Here is a 26,969-nt window from a genome sequence, read left to right as displayed (position 1 = left end):
AACTTTATTTACCTAGCACACACCCTTGCCTCCTCAACCCAAAACTGGCTTTGCAGAGAGGGGGAGAGATGAGATCAGAGAGGAGCACAAGCAAACAATAGGCACAGGGATGAAGAGAGGTATTTTCACTAAAGGGAAATCACCCCTATTCAGTCTCACAGCACAAAGCAAAGGGGCTGATCCTGCAATGCGCTGAGTGCCCTTGTTGAATTCACATGGCTTTAATGATGCTCAACTACCCCCCAGGTCAGGCCCAAAGTTCTCAATCAACTAGTTCCCACTCCTAGGCCTTAGCTACACTTTCAAGTTAGAGCGCATTAAGTCAGCCCCAGGTGCCCTATTTCCTGAGGTGTCCACACTGGCAAGGCACGTAGAGTGCCTGGACTCTGCAGCTGGAGTGCTCCTGGTAATCTACTTCCATGAGAAGCATAAAGCTTGCTCTGCCCTGGCTGAAACACCCGGGTGTCAGTGTGGATGACGTGTTGCATTACTGCGCTGTGATTGGCCTCCGGAAATTCCCATAATCCCTTGAAGTCAAGTGGCCACTCTTCTTATTGTTCTGAACTCAGCTGCAGGAATGTGGATATCCCCTTTCAAAGCTCCATTTCTGACAGCCAGCTGCTTATCTGCTCTGGGACAAAGCAAACCATTACTGTGGAATGCTGCTTGCTGAGAGTGTGTGTGTGTGAGAGAGAAATGGCAGTGGGGGCGGATGTCAGGGTTTCCCCCTTCCCTCTGCCACTGTCTGAACTTACAAGACAGCTTGCTGACACACTTTCTGCCCCCCAAAACACAGTCTCTCCCCCCACATACACATGACACACTCTGCATACCACCACCCCCAATTTGAAAAGCAAACTGCAGCCACTTGCCCACTGGGATAGCTACCACAATGCACTGCTCTCTGTAGCATTGCAAGAGCTGTAATGTGGCCATGCCACCGCGCTTGCAGCTGACAGTGTGAACACACGGCAGCGCTTTTCTTGCTGCCGTCTCCATGGGCTGATTTAACTCTCGGCGTTCTACATCTGCAAGTGTAGCCATGCCCCTAGTTAGCACCACTTTTTAAAACTCCTGTGGTGGGATCACACAACTGTTGTCCTTAGGCAACAGCAATAGTGTTCAGTGAAAGAGCATCTCCTTGACTATCCTATAGATACTGAGCAGGAATGATTTGTGGGTGCACATGGGTCAGGCCATGCAGCCTATATAAAAAGTGATAAGTCTGTGGTACTAATCTTCACCTGAACTCTTAGGAGAGCAGCTGTTACTGGTTCTGGCTTAACATACCAGAGGAAAATATCGCTAGGGTTGTGTTGCATCCTGAAATCTAGAGGACTGTCCCACATCCTGCAGTACTGTGACTACTAAAGTCCAGAAAGAGACCAGGACTGAAACCTGCCCTCTCAAAATTGCCTCTGGCTTAATGGAATGTGCACTGAGCTAGGACACCATAAGTTGAAGTCTCAGCTCTTCCTATTACTACTGTTAATATTTCTGAGGACTTCATGAAGTCTCATATTGATCAAGGCCTCCTGCCTCTACCCTAGTAGGCAAAAAAGTATCCTCCATGTTACAGGTAATGGTGAAGCTGCATGCACAAGGCATGTTGCAGACCTAGGAATATGACCCAGGTATCATCCACTTTGCCACCGTGTCTTTGAGAAAGTATCTAACAACTCTGTGTATTTGAGTATCATAAGCCAAATCCTCAGCTGGAGTAAAATGGTGTCTAATGATTAACTTCAGTGGAGTTATATTGATTTACACCAGCTACAGATCTGGTCCCCTGACTGTAATTGCACTAACCAATGCAGCACATTCCCTTCCCAGAGCCAGGAATCTTGATTCCCAACATTCTGCTGGTCTTGAGCAAATACCTGTGTAACCCATTGGCAAAGTGTGTGTCATGTATCTCTTCAGTGGCTGCTCCACAGAGAATTAAAACTTGTCACTGCTACCAGTTACTCCTTGAGCACAAGTGGTAGAGTTCTCTACTGGGTGCTTGAAGGGCCTAGAGTTAAAACGCGCTGATGGCCCCGGTGGTGGGGGGAAACAAAATACATGCCCTCTGCATCAGTAGTGCTAGTTGGGAGAGTGGAGACCTCCGAGCAGTGCTCATAGGGATTAGAGCCATACACCTGTAAGTCACCAGTTTGAATCCAGCCCACTACAGTAGGACCTCAAAGTTGTTCCTATTAAATGGATTTTTAGTGGCCCATATAAGAGATGAATTTGGTGGGCCTCAGTTCTGGCTTCCATATCACAAAGTCACCATCATGCTTTGCACTAACTGGCAGATGCAGTAGAGGCCAAAGACTGCTCTCCTCACATCTGTCCATGGATGCCCTGCCAGCATGCCTCAGTGTGTGTGGGAAGCTTGCCCTGCTGCTGGCCTTCATTCACCATGGCTGTCAATCTGATATATTGCACTAGCATTAACTCTACAAGAAAAAAATTAAAATGAAAGTGTTTCATCATCTGCACTTTATTCACTAATATGCAAATTATGCTAATCAAGTAATTTGCATACAATATTTGCATGCCAGCAATTAAGCATCCCTGTTTTTTCCCCTGAAGGTAATAACCATAGGGGCTGTGAGAAATTAAGGCTTGCAACTGAGCCTGGGACCAGCTAGCTTTGCCTCCCAACTAAGCAACAGAGGACTTGCGGCTGAATCACAACTGGCTTGCAGTAGAATCACCTAATTGACCAGACAACTTCACTGGCTGTAGGAACCAACAGATATGCTCTTAAGCCCACCAGAAGCATTAGGCTCAGTTTACACCCACAGCTGTGATCGCTCCTGCTCCTGCTCCTGCCTTGGTCCCATGCTTGGACCAGTCCAAATCCTGCCTGGCTCCTGTTCCGCTCCAACCTTACTCCCCTGCTCAGTTCCTGACTCCTGGTTCCTGAGTCTAGCTTTGACCACTAGGCCTGACCACTACTGCTCAACCACTAGGCCTGACTGCCCATGCCTTGGTTCATGACAGTTTGAGCAGCCCAAATAAAAGGGGGTAGCTTTCAGGATGGATCCTATGCAGCCTAACATCCGCTTGTTGGGGTTAGGAGACCCCTGCAGAATTTACAAACCCAGATTAGTGCCCTGCAGGTGCAGAACTCTGCTTTCCAGACCCAAGCGGTGCCCCAGGTCTATGGAGAACTGAAACTTCCTTTACTGGGCAAGTTTGACAGGGATCACAGAAAGATCCATGGCTTCCTGAACTAGTGTCTGCGCCTGCTCCTATTGTACCTACAAACCAGGGTGATCCAGGGTGGGGCTCATCATCAGCCTGCTGATCAGCAAGCTGCTGGCCTGGGCCTTTCCAATACTGGAGAAATCTAGCTTCTTCCTGGGCCAGTTCAAGAATTTTGTCTGTGCCGTGGAGGTAATTTTCAACCACCCAAATCAAGCGCATGTGGTGGAAGCTGCGCTCCAGGCCCTGAGACAGGGATGCCGACTGGTTACCAACTATACCACAGACTTTTGGTGCCTGATAACTGATACTGAGTGGAACAAAGCTGTGCAGTGGTACCATTTTTGGCTCGGTCTGAACAACAAGATCAAAGATGAGCTGTTACAGGTGGAAGCTCTGACTGATTGGGATGCCCTTATCGACCTATGCCTAAGACAGACAATTGCCTGTGGGAATGCCAACAGAAAAAGAGGGCAGTTCCCCAGCTCCTACCTGGCTTCTCAGCAGTAGTCAGAAAACCTGCCATATCCATCCTGAGCCCATGAGCTGGATATGACATAACCCCATCTCTCTCTAATGCAGAGAAACATCAGTTCTGGGCACTAGGTCTAGACCTTTACTGTGGAGATGCAGAATATTTTGCTTTGAGTTGTCTGGCAAAGGGCTGATCTGTTTCTTGGGTGAGTGAATGCCAGGTTCCAGCCCCAATATATGGATCTAGGCATGGCTTGCATTACCCCTTGCCTCCTTTCCTCCTCACTCCTGTCCATCACTCCTTTATTTGTCCTCAGGTACCTTGACAATATCTAATGAGCACCCAGCACACCTTTGGCTCCTGCTCTGTCCATGACACCCCAATGACAGAGCCAGCCTGGGAGCATTGATGGAGTCTGGTGCGTCCAGTAACTTTCTGGACCTAGAATTTGCCCTAAAATATAAGATCCTGACACAGCATAAGTCTATTCTTGATCTAATAGAAGCTGTTGGCAGTGCTCTCCTATCTCCAGGCCTGGTCACACAAGAAACTGCACCCTTGGAGGTCACCACTCTTTGGGGTCATCATGAGTCCCGACAGTTTGGTTGGTACATTCCCTGCACTTTCTGGTCATTCTTGGCATCACATGGGCTGTCATGCCTGACCCCCCACATCCTTTTGGATTCAAGCACAGTGCATTTTAATTCCCTGTACTGCCAGCAGTCCTGTTTTTTCTGAGTCCAGTTGCAGTTTAGTGCTTCTCACTAGTGTGACTCCAAGTGAGCCTAGCCCAGCCCTCCTGAGCACAAGAACAAAGAACAAAATTGTCAGACACATAGATGAACATAATTTGTTGGGGAAGAGTCAGCATGGTTTTTGTAAAGGGAAATCATGCGTCACCAATCTACTAGAATTCTTTGAAGGGGACAACAAGCATGTGGACCAGGTGGATTCAGTGGATATAGTGTATTTAGATTTTCAGAAAACCTTTGACATCTTTGACGTCCCTCACCAAAGGCTCTTAAGCAAAGTAAGCTGTCATGGGATAAGAGGGAAGGTCCTCTCATGGATTGGTAACTGGTTAAAAAATAGGAAACAAAGGGTAGGAATAAAGGGTCAGTTTTCAGAATGGAAAGAGGTAAATAGTAGTGCCCGCAGGGGTCTGTACTGGGCCCAGTCCTATTCAACATATTTATAACTGATCTGGAAAAAGGGGTAAACAGTGAGGTGGCAAAATTTGCAGATGATACAAAACTATTCAAGATATTTAAGTCCCAGGCAGACTGTGAAGAGCAACAAAAGGATCTTTCAGAAGTGGGTAAATGAAATCGCAGATGAAATTCAATGCTGATAAATGCAAAGTAAAGTACATTGGAAAACATAATCCCAACCATACATATAAAATGATGGGGTCTAAATTAGCTGTTAACACTCAAGAAAGAGATCTTGGAGTCATTGTGGATAGTTCTCTGAAAACATCCACTCAATGTGCAGCGTCAGTCAAAAAAGCGAACAGAATGTTGGGAATCATTAAGAAAGGCATAGAAAATAAGGCAAAAAATATCATATTACCTCTATTTAAGTCCATGGTACGCCCACATCTTGAATACTGCATGCAGATGTGGTCTCCTATCTCAAAAAAGATATATTGGAATTGGAAAAGGTTCAGAAAAGGGCAACAAAAATTATTAGGGTTATGGGACGGCTGCCATATGAGAAGAGATTAATAAGACTGGGACTTTTGAGCTTAGAAAAAAGATGACTAAGGGGGGATAGGATTGAGGTCTATAAAATCATGACTGGTGTGGAGAAAGTAAATAAGGAAGTGTTATTTACCCCTTCTCATAACACAAGAACTCAGGGTCATCCAGTGAAATTAATAGGCAGCAGGTATAAAACAAACAAAAGGAAGTATTTTTTCACAATGCACAATCAATCCACAATCACTTGTGGAACAATTTGTCAGAGGATGTTGTGAAGGCCAAGACTATAACAGGGTTCAAAAAAGAACTAGCTAAATTCATGGAGGATAGGTCCATCAATAGCTATTAGTCAGGATAGGCAGGAATGGTGTCCCTAGCCTCTGTTTACCAGAAGCTGGGAATGAGTGACAAGGGATGGATCACTTGATGATCACCTGTTCTGTTTATTCCCTCTGGGGCACCTGGCATTGGCCACTGTCGGAAGACAGGATACTGGGCTCAATGGACCTTTGGTCTGACCCAGTATGGCCTTTCTTATGTTCTTATGACTTCAGAACATGGGGACCCAGTTTGAAGGGATCCCTACTGGCCCCAACAACCACCATAGCAGCCTTTGTGGGTAGCAGCCAAATACCAGGACTTTGACAGGAAGAAGGCTTAACATCTTGCACCTTCACCATGCTATGATTGCCCTATAGACCTCCAACATGAAGCCCAGGTTTCCTTTGGGTGTATCTACTCTCTCACTGAACTGTAATGGCAGGCACTCAGACTATTTCCCAGAGAACTTGGTAAAGGGTTGCATCCACCCTTCCATGTCCGCAGCTGGGCTAAGAAAGATGGCTCTCTGCGCCCCTGCCTAGATTAGTGGGTGCTGAATAAAATAACCTTCCAGAATCAGTACCCCCTGTTGCTTATGAATGATCTCTTTGTGAGGCTTCGCTCCCTCAGGGTCTTTATCAAACTAGGCCTATAAGTTGGTTAGGATTCAGAAAGGGGTCGTGGGAAAGACTGCTTTTTGCACCCAGTATGGCTATTTTGAATATCTGGTGATGCCCTTCGGGCTGTGCAATGCCCCAGTGACCTCACAACGTTTTATAACCAATATCTCTAGCGACATGCTAAAGCAGTTTGTGGTGATATACTTTGACAATATCCTCATCTTTTCTGAAGTCCAGACTCTTTGTGATCAGTGTTTGCACAGAATCCTGGAAAGGCTTTGCCTGAATCATCTCTGTGTGGAATTAGAAAAATGTAAATTTGATCAGAATATGATTGAGTTCCTAGGTTATATTTCTCCCTGGGGAATAACTATGGATTCCCAGAAGGTTGCCACCATTTTGAACTGGACACTTCTCCCACACTATCTCCCCATCTCCAATGTACATGTCAGCCTGTGGTCTTCTGTGTAGTCAGGCATTGCATTTGCACTCAGCCACCATGCCTGATATCTGCCTTCTTCCTCACCCCTTTGCATGCTGCCCACAATGGAGAATCTCAGATCTTAGATGGGCTTGACAGCAGAGGAAATGTCTGTGATTTTACTTCTGAGAACTTTCTTCTCCATATGTCTTTATGTAAAGAGACTGGGGGAAAGGGGTGATCGGATTGTTGGTTGCTCTTTAGTATCTACAGAACCTGTTTACCCATCTTCATCTGGAACTTTAAGACGGCTCTTTCAGGAATAAGAGACTGCTCACCAGCTGCAGTTCAGCAGCAAGTCCTTCTCCACAAAGCCAAATTCCTGATCGCTGCTGCCATCACAACAATTTTAAGGCAGACTTTTCCTTTTGTGACCATATTTAACACTTGACTCTGGTCTGTTTTTTACAGACTCTCAGTGGCTTCCCTTGTAAGAGGGGTAGGCAACCTGCCACCTCATTGCAAATTCCAGTTTAAAATTACCAGTTGGTTCCAGCTAGCAACTAGGGTTTGGAACATGAGCAACAAGTGTATTGGTCTTTCAGTTCCTGAGACTCCAATAAAAACCAATAGAGACCAGCTGAAGGATCCTTGTTAAGTCTCCTGGAGTTTCCAATAGGTCTGCTAGCTAAAGGTAGCTCATGGAGTTTTACAATATGGCTGGTTGCCTCCCTAATATTTAATATGGAGGTGTGGCCCACAGAGTGTCTCTGTGAAATGTAGGCCTCTCTTGGCTCAAGATAAAGCATGGTGTGCATGGCCTGCTGGGACCTGTTGTCCCCACCAGCCACCCTTCATCTGGTTCTAGTTTATACATGTTTGATGCAGCCCTCAGACCTCTGGCAGGGGCTAGTGCAAGCCTCAGCTGGACAGTTGGGCACCCCCTTCCTTATGGAAAAGAGTTTGAAGCTGCACTGACTTCTTCTGGCTTCCATCTGCAACTCAGCTGCTGTGGAAGATGTGGGGAGAGTGGGAAGAGTGCTTGTGAGCTGCAGCTGGAACTAGTGGTCTATGGAATTGTGCTGCTTGCCTCAAACCCACAGGCAGCATGACAGACACACAAAGGGAGCAACTGGGGTTCTCCAGAGACTCCCAGGCAATGCACATGAAACTGATTCATCTCCGGCTGCCAAGAGGCTCTTCTGTCAGATGAAAAGAGCTGAGCTGTGACAGTTACAGCAGAGGGTACAGTCGCAGCTGCAGCACCTTGTCCTCTTCATGTGCTTTCATCTACTCCTCTCTGCCACAATTCACAGCTATTTTGCCTCCTAGCCAATTAAAACCATGCCCTGGGTTGTGTTATTTGTGTATTGTTTTATTTCTGACAGTTCTGGTCCAATCTCAACTGCGGTTTACAAAGAGAATCAAAAAGTACCCCATCCCCACCGATTCCCAGGCTTAATCTCCACATCAGCTATTTTCCACAAATAGCCATTCATATGTATGGATGTGGGCTGTGTGTGAGAGAGTGAGTTGGGGGCAGGAGACAAAATGCAGAGTCTCAGAAGAGATTAGTGTGCAAACACAGCAGTTGGGTTTTCCTGGAGAAGGCAAGATGCTGGAAGTTCAGTATTTCCCCTTCACTGGTGATTGATGGTCTCTGAGTCCTGTGCGGGGATTAGAATTCTGCATTTTCATTCACTCTTGGCAAGTCTAAAGCTAACAAACAGTGTCCCAGAGATGTGAAATCAGGCCTCAGCGTACTCTCAGAGGACACGTCTATCTCTTGACTTTGCAAATATGCTTTTTTAACATACATTATTATCTATAATGTTTAATAATCTCTTATACACGTATGGGCTGTAGCACTTCTCATCCCCAAGCGCTTGATAAATGACCATAAAATAAGTAAATGCTGCACATAGTGTTTCCCCAGGCTTCGGCAGATTAGTGCAGATTAAATTCTGCACTAATATGCCTGAGGCCATGAATGTTCCATTAAATTTTACTGACTTCCAACAACTCTGCTGACAATATTTTTGTGCTCCTTGTGCAATACAAAATATTTTTAAATCAACACTAACTTGTGTGTCTGAACACTCAACATAATAATACAAGGTGCTCAGTGCTGTATAAGAAGTGGACAAGGTCCCTGCCCTGAGGAATTTACAATCTTACATATATATATATTTTTTAATTTATGAGCAAACTCAATTTATGGGACACCTTTGAACTTTTGTCTTGGGAAATTTTGGCTTGAAAATGACCAGATTGACTCTGAAACCAAGGGAGAGTGTGTGTGTCTATATATATATATGTAGTGTGTGTGTGCGCAATATTTGAAGAAAAGTTTCCAAAGATTTGTGAGTTACAGTTAATTAAAAGTGTAACCTTTGACAGTTCCCCTTTTGCTTAGACCCCTCAAGCTCACAAATATCTTGTTTATTAGTCTTCAAATTTTCCATACAGTTAAATCTTGTTGGAAGCTCATGAACTAGCTTTTCAATGAAGAAAATAGATTGTAAATAAGCAACATTATTAATGATTTTGTTGATGCCCTATATTGCTCCCATTGATTTCAATGGAAATCGCCTGATCCTATTCCCACTGTTTGCAATAGAAGTCTGCCATTTCAGAGGTAGCATGAGTGGGCATTATGTTTGTGTGAACATACTGCCCTCTATTCAGCTGGTTAACTATAGGATTTAAACTAAAAGCAAAGGGAGTGCTACCCCTCCTCTCTGTGGCTTGGGTAAGCAATGTTGCTCCACGGCACCCTTCCCTCTTGACAGGCGCAGTGAGCACTCACCTTTTGTTCCAAACCACTGTGGGTTGTTGGTGAAAAAGGACATAAAAGTCTGTTCTGTATGAGATAGTGAAAATTACACACCTCCTTTAGCTTTGAGACAGGGGTGGGCAAACTTTTTGGCCCAAGAGCCACATCCAGGTATGGAAATTCTATGGTGGGTCATGAATGCTCACAAAATTGGGAGTTGGGGAGCGGGCTCTGGCTGGGGATGTGGGCTCTGGGGTGGGGCCAGAAATGAAGAGTTCAGGGTGCAGGAGGGGGCTCCGGGCTGGGGCAGTGGATTGGGATGCAGAGGAAGGGGATGAGGGCTCTGGCTGGAGGTGTGGGCTCTGGGGTGGGGCTGGAGATGAGGGGTTGGGGGTTCAGGAGGGTGCTCCAGGCTGGGACCAAGGGGTTCGGAGGGTGGGAGGGGGATCAGAGCTGGGACATGGGGTTGGGGCATGGGAGGGGGCCAAAGGTGCAGGCTCTGGGCAGTGCATACCTCAAGCAGCTCCCAGAAGCAGTGGCATGTCCTCCCTCCGCCTCTGTCATAAATATAAAGGGAAGGGTAAACACCTTTAAAATCCCTCCTGGCCAGAGAAAAAACCCTTTCACCTGTAAAGGGTTAAGAAGCTAGGATAACCTCGCTGGCACCTGACCACAATGACCAATGAGGAGACAAGATACTTTCAAAGCTGGAGGGGGGGAGAAACAAAGGGTCTGGGTCTGTCTGGGTGATACTTTTGCCAGGGACAGAACAGGAATGGAGTCTTAGAACTTAGTAAGTAATCTAGCTAGATATGCGTTAGATTATGATTTCTTTAAATGGCTGCGAAAATAAGCTGTGCTGAATGGAATGGATATTCCTGTTTTTGTGTCTTTTTGTAACTTAAGGTTTTGCATAGAGGGATTCTCTATGTTTTGAATCTAATTACCCTGTAAGGTATTTACCATCCTGATTTTACAGAGGTGATTCTTTTTACTTTTTCTTCTTTTAAAATTCTTCGTTTAAGAAACTGAATGCTTTTTCATTGTTCTTAAGATCCAAGGATTTGCGTCTGTGGTCACCTATGCAAATTGGTGAGGATTTTTACCAAACCTTCCCCAGGAAGGGGGGTGCAAGGTTTTGGTGAGAATTTTTTGGGGAAAGACGTTTCCAAATGGCTCTTTCCTAATAAAAAACCCGGTTAGACATTTGGTGGTGGCAGTGAAAGTCCAAGGGCAAAAGGTAAAATAGTTTGTACCTTGGGGAAGTTTTAACCTAAGCTGGTAAAAGTATGCTTAGGAGGTTTTCATGCAGGTCCCCACATCTGTACCCTAGCGTTCAGGGTGGGGAAGGAACTTGACAGGCTCCTATGCAGAGGCATGGCCAGGAGTCTCTGCACAGTGCCCTGTCCGCTGGCACCATCCCCGCAGCTCCCATTGGCTGTGGTTCCCCGCTCCCTGACAGAAGCTCGAGGGCCAGATTAAAACATCTGGAGGGCTGGATGCGGCCCCTGGGCCGTAGTCTGCCTACTTCTGCTTTGAGAAGTAGATTCTGTCTACTTGCCACTGTAAGATCAGAATTCTAGATCCAGGTTCTCAAGTGTATATATGGCTTGTCATAGCAAGGTAGCAACCTCCTCAGAGTTAAGGTTAGATCTAGGGGGCCATTATGAGGTTGCTTTTGATCCTCTTTGTAAGAAAAAGAAGAAAGAAAATAAAATTCCTCATACTTGCACATTTCTACAATTAAGTTTCATTGGCAAAAGAATATTTTCTGAAAATTTTTAATGAATTGAAAAGATACGTTTTGAAATTAAAATACTTTAAATGGTCTCCTTTTAAAAATGTGTGCAAAGTGCCTACTATTTCTCCCTGCCCAGTTAAACCGCAACCTACAAGATAGGTAGATTTTTACAATGGCTTCTGCAAGAGGCAATTTACAAGGTCAGGAAGAGTAAATGTTTAATAAATTGCCATTATTTGAAAATTAGACACTATTCTTCATCAATAAAGCCAAAGAAGAGTCAAGTATTAATGGCAAATATTTTTGTTGTTGGTATCCGAACTAGCCCAGACTCCTTTTCAAAAAAGAGAGGAACCTCTAGGCTCTTATAAAATGATTCTTTCTCTTGTGTTTCCCACTAATATGCCCTCTTGATCTAGGACAAAGTTCAGAGTTCCATTTTTCAAGAGATGGCAAATGAGGGACAGAAAGCTTAACTTGAGAAAGGTTAATAAGACATTTTAGGGCAGAGGTGGGAACAGAACCTGCCCTCTGAGTTGGTAGAGCTATATTTTATCCACTAAACCTCATTGCCTCTTGTGCCAATTGCTCCAACTCCATGCTGTCAAGTGCCATGCATTTGATATGACACTTGCACATTTGGCAACCCTGTCCCACTTTGCCCTGTCCCATCTGCTATAGCCTAACATTCGGCTGGGTTTTGGGAGTACAGGGGCAGTTGCTTCTCCTGGCTGCTGAGGGTCTCTGTAGCACTGGGTACAGGCAGCAAGATGGCCTTTCTGCATCTCTTCTCTGTGCTCCCCCTGCTGGCACCAGGTGTGTGGTGCTTCTAGGGAGGAGGTGGTGCCTGGGGCAGCTGGTAGGCGGGTGAAGGGAGCAATGCGGGCAGGGGAAGAGAGGAGGGAGGAGAAGTGGGGGAAGATTGGGGAGGCTAGTGAGGAGAGGGACAGGAGGAGGCCCAGGATTACCCACATCCCCAACGTCTTCCCCGGCCCCATGCTCCTACTGATCTCCTAGCTGTCCTGCCCCACCCCAGTCACCCTTCAGCCTCTTCCCCCTGTCCCTGCCATCTTTATTCCAGACGTTTCTCCCAACCAACCTCCCCTTGCCCCCATGTGACCTCTAACGCCTTCCCATGCCCTGGTCCCCATCGCTCCTGGTTGCCCTTGGTTCCCACCAAACCTGCCTTGCTTCTGGGATGTGGGAGGAGTAGGTTTCCTCCCCTCCCCCAACACACACCTACTGCCCCTGATTGAGGGGACTCAGAGGGAGAAATCAGAGACTTTTTCTCACCACTGAGAAATGTCACTCACGGAGCTGCACAACCTTGGCAGCAATGCATATTTCTGTGCTTATCTGTACAGTTCATCACAACACAAGAGCCTTAACTCTGATCCCAGCTGAGTACCATTCCCTAAGCGATCAGGTTATTGTGTTGTGGAGCAATATGCATTACTTTATGGTTGATAAGAATAATTGGTATATTATGTGGGTGGTGTAAAATTTACAGTATCTTTTAACTATTCATTTCCTTGCCTTTAAGTGCTTGAGATTGGTAAATGATATACTAGGGAAGTCGCTGTTGTCACTCAGCAACCATAATTGGATTTCAAAGTGAAGATTTGTCTGGTTTTGCAGTAGGAATCGCTTCATCCTCCACTGAAACGCAGCCACCTTTGGGATAGGATGGAGCCACTGTTTAAACACATGTTGCCACAATATGCAAGAGTTTAGGACAGGATGGGAAGCGAATGAAAAATACTTCAGCTGCTGAAAACTACCGAAGGAATTTTGCTCAGCACAGTGGGCACCAGGGATAATGTTGTTGTTCGTTGGGAAAACCTGAGAGCGTTTGGGGGAAATGCATGCTCCTGTTATGAAGATATTATGATTACTGTTAAATAGCTTATTTCAGTGTCTCACAGGATTGCCATCCAGGAAGACAGCTACATTGTGTACAGAAGGCAATTACCAGCTAGAAAAACAAATCTGTAGTATGTGAACAACAGACCTTCCAGAGAGACTAGAGCAGATCACATGACATGTTCAAGCTAATAAAAGCCTCACATACAACAAGTAAACTGAGGCCCATCTTGGGAGCCAGATGACAGAGATGCATGGTGGAGCCACTATCCTCTCAAGCGGTCTATATTCTTCCCACCATCCCCTTTGCCTTGTGAAATGCTGAGAAAGTGTGCGTCATAAAGTTGGTTTGTTTCATTGTCTCCAGGGGACTTATTGTAGGGACACTAATGCAGAAACACACGTCTTACACTTCGTTCTGAAGATGATAATCTCCATGATCGCTGTAGTACATGATGACATGATTCAAGTGGTGTGCTCTAGTATCTGCTAGTGTGATCATGCTATTTTTGTTTGCAACTGAAAGATCAAACTTCAACCCTTTGGAGGCTGTGAGAAGTGGAGAAGGTTGAAGTTGCCATTGGGGAGGGTTGGTATGTTTATTCCAGGGAATGGGAGGAAGTGCAGGGAAAGAAGTGGTGTGTTTCCTTTGCATTTTCACTAACTTCACTAGGGAGTATGGATTAACGTTCACGGGGCACTCCCCATCAGTACGCGGCCCAAGCTGGGGAAGCTAATGATCCAACCAGCAGACCAAACTGGGCGATGAATCCTGGTCACATGCCATCTAAGGCATGTTGCACGTATGCTAAGAAGATTGGTATGATGTACAGTTAATACAGCAAGTAACTATACAGTGGTAAAATAACTGGCCAGTGGTAAAGGGGTTTGGCTGCACTTGCACTTGGGAATGTGGGAGGGCTGCCTAATGATTAGGGCAGGGGACTAGACCCCTGGAGTCCTGGATTGTAGCTCTGACTTTTGACTCTGATTTGCTTTCTGAACACGTCTCTCATTTTTCCCTATCTCACAAGAGGGGTTAAGAATTTATGTGTGTAAAGTGCTTAGAGACCCTCAGAGGAATGAGAAGAGCACAAATGTGATTGTTATTTCTATAATCTCCTCACACTCGGATTTCTCACTTTGGTTTGTTTTAGGCACAATCTAACTTTACTTGGATTTACAGTAATGCCTTACTCTTTTTAAACTGAATCTGTATAGAAATGTACTATGTAAATCAGGACAGTTTGTTTTCTAAAGTTTTACACTCTAACCATTTGCGGTGAAAAACTGCACAGTCTGCTTCCACTAGACTTAAAGGATGTAGGGCTTTTCTATTGTATTATGTGACAGAGTGGTCTGTCCCTCTAAGGGCAGTGCTGCCTAGGGATTGGCCCTGTAATGTGGCATGGCCCTTTAAGATTTTGGGAGGTCTGATGTATACAAGGGCCTAGGATATATTGGGAGAAAGTAAGCAGTGCTGGGAGGAAATCCTGTTGCTGTGTCTTTAAGGCCCTGGGACCAGGAGCCTTGCAGAGTGGGAGGGACAAGGCTCCCCTCTGCACCAGCCAACTGGGATGAGCTTTAGGAAGGGGACCAGCATATATGCTACTTCCTCCCTTGTAGTAGGACAGACATAAGCAGGAAAAGGCTGGTTTGCTGAGGCAATACTTGGGGAAGAGGGGTAGTTGAAGGAGAAGCTGGTTAAGGCTCTACAGATGGCCTAAACTGCAACATCAGCTCCAAGGAGGAGAACTGGGCGGGAGGGCCTTCCTGTCTTAAAGAGGAAAACCAGAGAGACTGTTCAAAATAGAGCTCAGCTGCTAGAGAGACTGGGCACAGCTTTGTGGAAGCTTCTCAGTAGATAGCAGGGAAGAGGCTGTGAGAAGCCACAAATCCAGTGTGGGAATAGCAGTCTGCAGACCTGGTGAAGACCCTGGCAAACTGGGCAAAAGTAGAATAAGCCCAGGCACGAAGAGATTGAAGGAAGAGTCCTTAGCTACCTAAAGCAGGGTTTCTGGGCTGAAACCCAGGTGAGAAGGTGAGTCTGGGTTCCCCTATCTCTTCCCCCCAGACCAAGAAGGGAAATACAGGCTTCAAGAATGAGAGACTGAGAATGGGGATTCCCAGGGTTGAGGGCCTGGCATAGAGGGCACTAGGCTTTGGTCTCTTCTGTTTTAGATGTTAACCCCAGAAGGGAACTGGACTGACAGGTGACCTAGCTGAAGGGCTAGGTGATGGAAGTAGCAGATCACTCGGAACAAGGGGTGCTGGAATGGAGGAACCCCTGCAATGCTGTGTCCTGAACCAATCGGGTGCTCTGGTGGTGAGTGTGCACCATAAGGGACAACAATACACTTAAAGCATGTAAGGGACAAGCATGTGGAATTCAGTTGACAGCTCTCCCAAAAGATGTGGAAAGTGCTGTAATCCTTCTGGGGATCTGTAGTTTAAATAGAAGTAGTTCCAAATATTTTATTCACTTCTATATTTCTTTGCATTCATGGCTTTGTGTACATCTATAAAATACATTAAAATATTCACTGGCTTGGCCAATGTGATTAATTTTAAGTGTACTTTTAACTTTTTTCTGGACAGGAGCGGAAGGTGTGAGTGCATATCTCTGTGTAAAGGCATAGGTCATTAGGCCCTTGAGCCCAGAGACCTCTCATGAAGGCCAATGGAATCCGAAAGTAAATAGCCTAAACTCACTTCAAAGATAGGTGCAGCCTATTTACAGCATCCAACAAAGGTCATTCTGTGTGTGACCTTTCCAAGGCTCTTCGGTTGACCTGAGTCTTGCCCTGCCTGAAGAATCTAAATCATTTGGGCTGAACACGTTGTGAGCCGGTTGTATGCAGTGCCTGGATTTGGGAAACAGCTGGACAATGGCATCTACATATAGTATAGGTAAGAGGTCTCAAGAACCCCTAGTGGTGTCTTCCATGCTTCTCTTGGACATTTTGACTCTTAATGTCTAATATATGCCAAGCTATAAGCAATCAGATTAGCTGAAAGAAGCAGTAAGTACACACATGTGGCACTTGTGAGGAAACTGCTGGGAAATGGAAATATGGACTTTGAGACATAAAAAGCAGCTCTGGTACATGAGCTCAAGGAAAATATCCCTTAACTGGTAACAGTTGTAGCACCTTACACTATCCCTTCAGGCCTGCGACCACTAGCGGGTGAGACAATTGCAAACCAAAAGCAAGAAAAGCCTAGTAACATGGAAATTTGTCGTGTCCAACAAAGCAGCAACCTATCTCCCCTCTCTGGCTCTGAAAACCCTCTACATCTCAGGGGCACTTGACTCACATTTAGGCACCTAAATAAAAGCAGACATTCAAAATTGCTCAGCAGGCTGGGTGTTGCTGTCTTTTGAAAACCTGGGCAAAAGTAGCATTTTAAAATTACATAGGTGAACAATCACATCCTATCACAAATGCCTGACTCTGCTGGCAATGTGGGATATGGTGAACAGCCTGTGAGAGAGCAGAGGTGGAGGTCTGTCATGCTCCTGAGGAATTGTGCTGGTTAATGTACACTGAATTAAAGCAGCAGGTAGTTGAGGTGGGTGGATGGAAGGATGATTGACCTAGGTGTGAGTGCATAGGCCTATGGTCAACCCCTCGCTGTGGGGTGGAGCTCCTACTGTGTGTGTCATGATTATTGTCATCTGTGTGGGGGCAGTGCACATAGGCCCTATTCACTCTTCTGTTTAAAACTTCTTGGGAGTCTCTTCACTCTTGATGTTATAGAAATCCTGCCTGGAGATGCAATCAGATACCCCACTGATGAGCACAGTATAGATACTTAGATTAGATACAAATCTGGATCAGTTTTGTCACAGAATTTCATGGTATCACTGCAATAACTGCATTGTTGTTGGAATGGCTCCTCTGTCTAGCTGCTTCTCCTGGCTATTTGCAGTCTATCATCAATAGCGGGGGAGTTTCTAGAGTGTTTGACTTGCACGTTCCCCTCTTCCTTGTCACATAAGGACCTTCTTTTCTGGGGGCATATAGGGACCGTGGGCCCTCACATGCTCATTTTCAAACCCATGCAATGTTGATGGATCAGCTTCCTGTGTATTTAAAGAGGATCCCCTAAACCAGATTCTAGTGACCCCACACTCAGAGAGATGTAACCAATGAGGACAGTCTCCTCTCCAGCAGCTAATCTTAGGGTATGTGCGCATCTGGCACACTATTGCAGCCTAGTCTCAAATGGATACATAAAAAGATGGGCCTACAAGGTGAATCCAAGGGGATGCTCTCCCAGACAAAGCTGCTGGAAGCCATCCTAAGCTGATCCTGGCTAGGAGTTGCCTCCCCCCCGGCGGCTGAGCAGGTAGGGGCTGTGCTAAACTGGCCTCCACTGGGAATGACTCTTTGCAGATTTTACATGGACTCATGCCAACCTGTTTCCTATGGTGAGGTGGATTTTAAATGCTTTACAACAAGCAGCTCAAACTGTGCAGTCTCCTTGCAGTGACAACACCAGCTAGAGCCTACACCTCCGGCTGACGCCATCTGTTTCTGGAGCCTCTCTCCTACCCTTTCCGGCGATGTTGTACCATTCCAAGGCAGAGCTCAGTGGTTTCAGATCATTCATTGGCACCAAAAGGATTAGCAATCGATGCCATCTACTGATTATGGTGGAGCAGAGGAGAAGGGGAGAACTGAGACCCGGATAGTTCTGATTCCCTTTGTATGAGGCTTTTTTTTTTTTTTTTTGCATCACTTTGACTTAGCAGTCAGAGAGGTGTGTGTTAAAATAGGTGGCTGGGGTGATGAGTGGGGGGGGAGAGAGAGAAAAAGGGAGCATGAATTTCTTTAACTAGCACCAGTTTGTGTGGGTTTTTTTTTTTTTTGTTCTAAGGGGGAGGGGCGGAGAAAGGAAGAAAGCATGGATATAGAAGGAGGCGGAGAGAAAGGAGGAGGGAGGAAGAAAACGGAGAGGAAGATGCTACATGGCAGTGGTTGGATACCCCCCCTTTGCATATTGACTTCAGCCCTCCCTGCTGAGCTGAAGCAGAGAAGCAACAGATCAGCAGCATGTATGACAAACCCTAAGGTAAAAGCAGTGCGGGGGGTAGAGCCCAAAGTCTCCAGTTTTAGAGCACCAGGGGTGGGGCAGGGTAGAGGGCAGGTACACAGGGTAGAAGAGCAGCTGAATGCACTGACCAAAGAGCTGCAGGCTCACAATGGCAATAGGAGGTGTCACAAAAACCTTATCAATGAAATGTAAACCTCCCTCCCGCCCATCGAGTAGAAAGCAGGTGAAGGCAGGAAAAGGCAAACCCTACAGAATAGTGACCGCCTGCGCCAACTACCAGCCTGTGACAGAGCAGCTGCATCAGACTTGGGGGGGATGAATATTAAGGGTGAGAAACAGAACTGGATTCGCTCCTCGTTTCTTTCTGGACCGATCCTTCGCTGTAAGGAAGGGAGCTAATCACAAGGGCAGGGAATACTCGAGGGGTTCCGAGGCACAATCTGGGAGGGAAGCAAACACAGCCCAGGGGTGTATCCCCCAGAGGAGGCCTGATAACTGCGGGGAGCAAAGCAGAGCGCCTCACGGGCATTAGCCCACGGTGCCGCCTTGGCAGGGGGAGCAGCGAGCTCGGGTGGGGCAGCCCCCCCCTTCACGTAGCATTCAGAGGGAGCGGGAGCTCCTAGGGACCGAAGCACTGGAGGGTGTTGGGCGTACCGGCGTATGTGCTGCCACCTGACAGGTGTCCCCCCTGCTTTCCCAGCTCCCCACTGCTGCAGAGTCACAGGCGTCCGGCCGCCTCCTTGCCTAGGTATCTCCGCTCATACCAGCGCGGCAGCGGTCGGAGTCACCCTGTGTCCCCACCTGCCTGCCCCAGACCCGCGCTGCCCAGTTTCCCTCCCCCCCCCTTTTATTTTTTTAACTCTCGTGTTAAGCCCCAACAGAGGCACCGAACTGTGCTTGTGCTCGCCCCCCCCCCCCCCGCGGGCGGGGGAAAGAAACGCAAAGGTTCTCGGCTCCCGTGAAGTTCCTTGGCAGATAAACAGTGCTGGGGAGCAAAAAGGAAAGGAGGACTTGGGGCACCTGAGAGACCGGCAAATTTATTTGAGCGTAAGCTTCCGTGAGCTACAGCTCGCTTCATCGGTATCCATGCTGCATCCGATGAAGCGAGCTGTAGCTCACGGAAGCTTACGCTCAAATAAATTTGCTGATCTCTCAGGTGCCCCAAGTCCTCCTTTTTCCTTTTGCGAATACAGACTAACAGGGGTGCTCCTCTGCAACCTCTCCTTACAGTGTGTATGATAAACCCATTGTTTCATGTTCTCTGTGTGTGTGTATCAATCTCCCCTCTGTATTTTCCACCAAAGGCATCCGATGAAGCGAGCTGTAGCTCACGAAAGCTTATGCTCAAATAAATTTGTTAGTCTCTAAGGTGCCACAAGTCCTCCTTTTCTTTTTCCTCATATGACTTTTCAATGCAAGTTATGCCACAGTGATGTTATGTGATTGCACATGGCATCCGATGAAGCCAGCTGTAGCTCCCGAAAGCTTACGCTCAAATAAATTTGCTAGTCTCTCAGGTGCCCCAAGTCCTCCTTTTTCCTTTTGCGAATACAGACTAACCCGGCTGCTACTCTGCAACCTGACTGCTGGGGAGCCTAGGAGGTTTTTGTCTTACACTTCCCATTGGAAACACTGAGAATTAATATTTTTAAAAACGTTACCTGGTTAGACCTGAGCAAATCATTCATAAATAATTCAGCAACTGTCGTCTCTTATTGCTCCCAGAATACCCGCGAACAGATCCGTGTCTTCTCAGGACTCCTGATTCAATTACTTTTCTTAATTCTGTGGACTGACCTCAGCCTGTTCGCTGCAAGCATACCCGTGTTTGCTATTCAAGTCGCATTGTTCGAGCTCTGATTAGTCAGTTAATTGTGATATTTCTTCCTGTTCCCTAATTGGATGACTTCACAGGTACTTCTGGTACAAAGACTTGCCTATGCTAATTTAAAATTTGGTGGCTGTATATACTTTGGCGGCTTATTTTGAAACGCATTTTCCATGATCACTTGCTCAGTGAAACAGGAGCATGTGAATGCTCGCAGAGAGCTAACATAAAAGGGGCCTGACTATGGCGGAAGCAAATTAATGTAGAACTCGGAGTGAATATTGCTGGATTTGAGCACCATTCAGATAGCTCTACAAGTCGTTGCTGGTACAAATCCTTAATATGGGTTAATAACTAAATTAAAAACTCAGCAAAGGGTTTCATAGGTTACAAACCACCCCATACTTATGCTTATCCCAATAATCATTTTTAAATGCATTAAAGTGTATTTAAAGCTGAAACCCTGTAAACATCTGACACTTCTCACTATTTGTTTCCTTTTTGTGCTTCACAGTTTTGATCAAAAAGAAAAGGAGTACTTGTGGCACCTTAGAGACTAACAAATTTATTTGAGCATAAGCTTTTGTGAGCTACAGCTCACTTCATTGGATGCATTTGGTGGAAAAAAAATTTTGATCAATTCCACCTTCTGTCTCTAGGCGGTTTCACTTCCCTGCTCTCGGCCTGCACTACCTTAAAGTTTCAGAGTAGCAGTCTGTTAGTCTGTATCCGCAAAAAGAACAGGAGTACTTGTGGCACCTTAGAGACTAACACATTTATTAGAGCTAAGCTTTTGTGGGCTACTTCATCGGATGCATAGAATGGAACATATAGTAAAAAGATATAGATATAGATATACATACAGAGTAGGTGGAAGTTGCCATACAAACTGTAAGAGGCAAAGTTGCTCACTTTGACTTTTTGGGTCCTCTGCAGCTGTCTCATGTGGCCCTCTTTAAGCAGCCCGGTGCAGGGAGCTGGATTTAAATTCCTCCCAAAACAGGGTTTATTGAAACTTCTTAAAAGTCAAGAAGACGTTTCTACTCCTATGGAAGTTTGGAATCCCCTTCACTCCAAGTTGTCGAAAACCTATAGGGTTGAAACCTACAACTACTTGACTAGTGTTCCTTTAACCCATCTTTACAAAACTCCTGATCCTGCTTGGGGGAAGAATATGGGCCTATTATAAACCCTATCAGCCTTCTCTGCCCCATTAATAGGAAATTGGTCCTTATAGTCCAGCTAGTCTGGCTGCTCGTGCTGTCTCTGTCCCTGCTGTACATTATTGCTCCTCTCCATGGTTGAATACAGTTTATAATAGAAATACCCGCTTACTAATTAGCGACTCTATCTGTTAATTGCTTATTTGTTAGAGCATGAATTAGTAAGCAGCCCTTCGCTGGGCGATCACTCTTTCTTTCATGCGTGTGTGTTTAACCCTATTGGGATCCGGGAAGTGGGCAGGCGAAGCCCATCCACTGCTAAAGGATCCCCCAGCCTAAGAACGGGATCCACAGGACCTGGATACCAAATAATTCCAGGGGACAACTAATGAAATAACAGGGACAGGAGTGTGGTCAAAGGGTCAAATGAAGGGAACTGGATGGGGACACCGAGCAGAGAACCCCGGACAAGTGCCCACTGCTCCTCAAAGGCGTCAAGGGAATCAGAGGATGCCGCCCAGAGGAACTCTGCCCGGATATGTGAACGGAAGGAGGATCGGAAATAGGCCCCACAGTCACAGGAGACTCCATCGGCCAACCTCCTCACTCTGGTTTTATAGATGGCCATTTTAGCTAGGGCCGGGAGGAGGTTGACCAGGAGATCCTGTGACTTTGTGGGGCCATGATAGGGAGTGCATAAATAAGAAGGTGAGGGGAAAAGTGCAACCAAAAACGTAATAAAATATTGGTGAGGAGCTGGAACAGGGGCTGCAGCCTGGCACACTCCAGGTATGTGTGTGGCAGGGTTTCCCTCACGCCGCAAAAGGGGCAGGTGTCTGGGATGTGTGTGTGTTTAACCCTGGGTATGATTCTTGTTCACATGATGAATCAATCCCTGCCAGTGCACCTTTTGCAAGTGCAGTTTTTCCTTTGGGTGTAACACCTCTCTCCCTATCTGGCGGCGGCACAGGCGATCCCAGGGACAGAGGGCTCAGTAACACCTCCGCCGGGGGTTCACTGTACCAAAGTGTGTGATTAGCAAAGGCAGCTACTTTCCTTAATGCTCTATTACAAAGTGTCTTCTAAAATCGCGGATAACTACACCACCGATGATGCTGGGGCTAAGCATATTTGGGGCTAAGGCACTAGGAAATCTCCTGCCTTGGAAAAGACTGGATATGTCTAAATACCTTACCTTCAGGCGGACTCTTGAGTGGGTCACTTTTTTTTTTTTTAAATAGGGCTCGAGAGTTGAATGATCCTCCTAGAAAATATTCCTAGCGGAACAATCATACCCACTCAGAGAGGTTTCTAGAGATCTGGCTCTATAGCTCTAGGAGGAAACAGCCGGCTGCGGGAAAAAGACCTCGGGAAAATGAAAAGGAGGACTTGTGGCACCTTAGAGACTAACAAATTTATTTGAGCATAAGCTTTCGTGAGCTACAGCTCACTTCATCGGATGCATTTGCTTATGCTCAAATAAATTTGTTAGTCTCTAAGGTGCCACAAGCACTCCTTTTCTTTTTACGAATACAGACTAACACGGCTGCTACTCTGAAACTCGGGAAAATGGAAACTCCCCTATTTCGGCTTGCCAAGGATAACTTTGCTGGCGGCTCCTCCCTTCGGCGTTTGCTGATTCCCTGCGCCAAGAGAAAGGGGAGAGGCTGGAGACACGCAGAGAGGCTTAAATCCCCTCCCTTGTTAGAGTGTAGTTAACCACCCCCTTCCCCCCCCCATTCCTGAAAGATCCTACCGGTATGGCTATCCAAGCCGTGCCCACACGCAGAGATAAATAACAATGACAGGATAATGCAGGGACAACGAGACATACGGGGGAGGGGGGATCTCTAACCTCCCCTTCCCTGCCTCCCACAATAATCCAGATATCTTGAAATTCCTGATTCGTCTTCGCATGTTTTCAAACCCACCGCAAAGAGAGCTGATACTGTCTGCTACTATCTGGAATCCAGCTCCTCCGAAACCGCAGCGGTGTGCGCGGTGAGCTAAATATGCATGGGTTTCTCTCCTGAAAAACGTCTGGGCACTTGCAGTATCCCCCACAAGTTCCCTGCTAAAACCTCCCCCACCCTGAGTCGCGCTGTCTAATCTGCTTCATGCTCAGGCTGGTTGCGAGGAATAAAGAGCGGCGTCTTTCCACGGGAACTCGGGCCAGGGGGCTCGATATTTCAGGAGGCAGATTTGGCTTCGATTGGAAGCAAAACTCAACAGAACTCCTCTCCCAGCAGCTCCTGTGCCCTCCCTGTTCAATATTGCAACCGCTTCTCCTACCTCCTGGCTCCATCTTACCTCCAGCCCCCGAACCAATCGTTTGTAACACTGGGGTGGGAATAGATTTGATTCTAGGAGCAACTTTGATTTAATACTCCCCCTACAAGGAAGGGGAGGGGGTGTCTTTCACATGGCGTTCATGGAAGGAAAAGAAGCTTCCTGACCTACTGAACAGCAGTAAGACTTTTGCTCCACCACCTAGGAGCAGAGGGGACAGCTGGAGCATCTCATTCACTGGGTCCAAGGAGAAGCGCCTTCTTTCCGCGAAACCAGGCAGAGACGTTGACAAGAAAGGCGGAGTTCTGCCACCGAGGCTCTACAGGGACCTGCAGCCATTGGATTATTATTATTATTATTATTGGTGTATTTTTTCCCCTCTCCGGATTGCGGTCCGCCGTGCTGCACACTCGGCCGCGGGAGGTTGTCTTTCCCATTGCCCTGCGAGGAGAACGAACGCTCCAGGCGGCTGGCTGATTGCAGAGAAAGCATTAAGGAGCCGAAGGCAGCGCGGTGTAGACGTATCCGCTCCTCCACACGGCTGCGTTTGCGGCCGAGCCCCAGCGCTCCTGCAGACACGAAGGATGGGTAAAGGGGGCCTGGCGCGCCAGCAGCCTGACACACACCTGGGCAATGTGCAGATGCACGCCCCGCGACGCCAGCAGACGTGCAGTGCAGACACAGCCTACACAACCACACCTGTGCACAAGCATCCAGGCGCGCTTGCACCATGTGCAAATGCGCAGCCGTGGAACACAACCAGGCACGGATACATGTGCAGAAACATATACACGACACACGCACACCCCCTTGCCTCCCAGGAACTATAAGCGTGCAGGCCGTGCAACACGCCGGTGCAACACGTGCAAGGCCGTGCAACACGCCGGTGCACCAACAGCCACACCGCGTGCGTTACCCACCTAGGCACCCTGCCTGCACACATGCTTACTGCACATCACGGACACGTACCACAATGCTACACTATGGACACGGTCCAAGCTGTCTGTGTCGCACACATCCCCACGCTCATTGCACCAAGCGTGTGCACCAACTCCTCCCGTCTCCTCTGCCCGTGGCCTCTTAGGAACGGGGCCTCGAATCCGTGTGTGTCCCCAGGATGAATGGATCCTTGCCTGGTTTCTGACGTTTCTCTGCAGGGGAAGGGGAAAAAAGGAGAAAGAATGCGAAAGAAAAGGAGGAAAAAGCCGCGCAGATGCGGGTTCCCCCCCCCTCCCGCGCCCTGTTTTCTTTTCTCTAATTTATCCCGGGGGAGGCCGGGGAGTTGGGCAGGAGGCAGGGCTGTCTTCAAGCACATCTGATTTAATTGGCTCTCCCCCCCCCCTTTAACTGGAGGGGGGAACCAAATAGTGGAGAGGAGTGAAAAAAATGAAAAGCCCAAGGGGGGACGGGAGAGGCAGAACTTGCAGCCGGGGCTTGAAGGATTAGAGATTCAATTCGGGGGAGAGGCGCCGCGAACAGAAGAGCCACCGTCACTCCGGATCTGTACAGGGGCTCGGGACATCTCACGCCCCAGGTCAGCCCGAGGCGGGAGCGAAGAGGCTAGAGAAGCGGGCGGCCGGAGGCGCCGGGCTCGCAGGGGCGGCTGAGACTCGGCCAGGGCGAATGAAGGGGCCAAGTAAAGCCGGATCCAGGCACTGGATGGTACAGGGGCACACGGAGTGAGCCTCAGATGCCGCAACTGGCTTGAAACTGCGGGTCCCATATCTTGGGGCGAAGGAAGAAAAGAATCAACTCCCCCCCCCCCCGGACTTTCACACTTTGGGAGGAAGGGGCGGGGCCAGGACCTGTCAAGCGGAGTCTCCAAAGCCTCCTTCAAGAAGAATCCAACTTTTCTCCAGCCTCCTAACGCCTCCGCTGGCTTTGCAGCTCGTAGCCACCAACTGCTAGGAAAGGGGAAGGGGGGGGGGGAACAAAACCATTAAAAGCCCCCATCAAAACCAGCCAACACGACCTCAGGGAAACTTCGGAAGCCAGAAAGATCTGCCAGGTTGGCTGGGGGAAGGGGGGGGGGGGGGAGAAGAGCCAAGCTGAACAGCAAACCACTAAGCAGGGTGCGTGTGTTGTAGCGATTCCTCCCCCCGGGCTAGCGGGGCTGATGTGATGCACCTGGGCAACGTCAGGCTGGGGATCGAAGCTCAGCAGCTGGGGGAGCTACTGGGAGCTGCTGTTAAAAAACCAACCCTCCCTGGATGTACTGAATTACAACACCGCCCCTTCCCCGAAAGAGCTGGAGACTAAAAGAGAGAGTCACCTATTCCGCCCCCCCCCCTCCACCAACTGGATCTCAGCCTCCCCCCACCCCTTTCTCCTCCTCCTCCTCCTCCTCCTCCCTCACTTCCCCTTGTTCCTTCCTGGGGCTTCAGCCAGCGCCTCCTTAGCGGGAGGGAGAGGACTCTCAAGTTGGCCCCAGTTGGCAGCCAGTTTGGGAAGCCCGGGAGTGCAGGAAGCGCTTGGAGTTTCTTTGTGACCCTTTGACAGGAGCGGGGCAGAGCAGCGGCTGGAGTGTGTCTGGGTTCTGCTCCCCGCTGGAGCCGTGTCTTCTGGGCTCCGGGGTGACTGTGAGTGCGAGGTTGGGTTTATTTTCCTGGAGCTCCTAAGGAGCCTGGGCGGGAAGAGGGGCCCTGGGTTTGGTTTTTCCACCTTCCGTCCTCTCTTCTCTCCTCCCCCCGCCCCCCGTTAATTTTTAACTACTGCTCCTATTTTGGGCTATTTTTCCCCTCTTCGTCCAAGTTGACTGTGCAGAGATCGGCGACTTCCAGGCGGCGCTGGCTGACTTCGCTGGCCGGGCTGAGGCGCTCTGTGCCCGGGCAAGCCTCTCCTGGGTCCCTCCCTGCTCAGAGGCTGTGGATGAAGTAGCTTTCGCCTGTTTCTCGTTTCCCGCCGCCGGATGCTGTCTGGCTTTTTTTCGCCGGCTATGAGGGATCTGCCTTGAAGATGGAGATGATTTGTTTTTTCTTGCTGGCGGTGGTGCCGGTGTCCATCAAGGGAGACGGGGTTTATGGTAAGAGACGTTATTGTTCTATCCCGGTTTGGGAGGGGCGGGGGACAGACAAGGCTATCGGATCCAAGTTAAAAAGCACCTGCAGGAGAAAGTCAATGATGCTAGTTGCAGCCCGCGGGAGGAGACTGATGCAGCAATAGGGCTTCCAGACCCTGTCGCTACTTCCTAATTCCTGCCTGGAACCCTGCCCTGGCCGCCTGAAATGTACGAGAGCGGGGAGATTGCACCGTGTAACCCTTTCCGAGTCTCTCTGGGTGGATGCTGTTTAAGGGGAAAAGCAGCAAGTTGTGTCCCATGGATCAGCCCTGGGTCTCTTCCAGCCCACGCCCCCTTGCTCAAGGAAGAGACGTTCTAGAGCAGAGATTTGGCTGCAAAACTCAGTGTCACTCTTGTATTGACGTTTGCAACAAGAGCTCAAAGTTGCAATCTTTCCTCTTGGTTTTATTTGCCTCTGTGCTGCCTTGTTTCCCTCGTCCGAGGACTCCACG

The 26,969-nt window shown here is 47.9% G+C and overlaps 1 protein-coding gene and 2 long non-coding RNA genes across 7 annotated transcripts in view; 2 read left to right on the top strand and 1 right to left on the bottom strand.

The window, feature by feature from the left end:
* The first annotated feature begins 14,746 nt into the window (after positions 1-14,746).
* On the top strand, positions 14,747-16,473 carry LOC119853869. The gene is made up of 3 exons (XR_005292254.1): positions 14,747-15,159; positions 15,300-15,444; positions 15,717-16,473. It is a non-coding gene; the product is annotated as an uncharacterized LOC119853869 (long non-coding RNA).
* Positions 16,474-22,733: 6,260 nt separating this feature from the next.
* On the bottom strand, positions 22,734-24,585 carry LOC122459459. The gene is made up of 3 exons (XR_006280172.1): positions 24,429-24,585; positions 23,627-23,788; positions 22,734-22,813 (listed from the first exon to the last, which is right to left on the bottom strand). It is a non-coding gene; the product is annotated as an uncharacterized LOC122459459 (long non-coding RNA).
* Positions 24,586-25,237: 652 nt separating this feature from the next.
* Positions 25,238-26,969, top strand: part of MDGA1 (MAM domain containing glycosylphosphatidylinositol anchor 1) — a 196,645-nt gene continuing 194,913 nt past the window's right edge. For 2 of the 5 annotated variants that reach the window (XM_043511605.1, XM_043511603.1), the window contains exon 1: positions 25,584-26,481. In XM_043511605.1, the coding sequence (XP_043367540.1) occupies positions 26,415-26,481 (67 nt within the window). In that variant the 5' untranslated portion in view covers positions 25,584-26,414. Of the gene's footprint in view, positions 25,468-25,582; positions 26,482-26,969 lie in introns of those variants that run through there. The other 3 variants (XM_043511602.1, XM_043511606.1, XM_043511601.1) reach the window with 3 other exon arrangements.

This window comes from Dermochelys coriacea, chromosome 3, assembly GCF_009764565.3.
Source record: "Dermochelys coriacea isolate rDerCor1 chromosome 3, rDerCor1.pri.v4, whole genome shotgun sequence".
In the NCBI taxonomy this organism is placed as follows: Eukaryota; Metazoa; Chordata; order Testudines; family Dermochelyidae; genus Dermochelys; species Dermochelys coriacea.
This window is presented reverse-complemented; position numbering and strand designations above follow the sequence as displayed.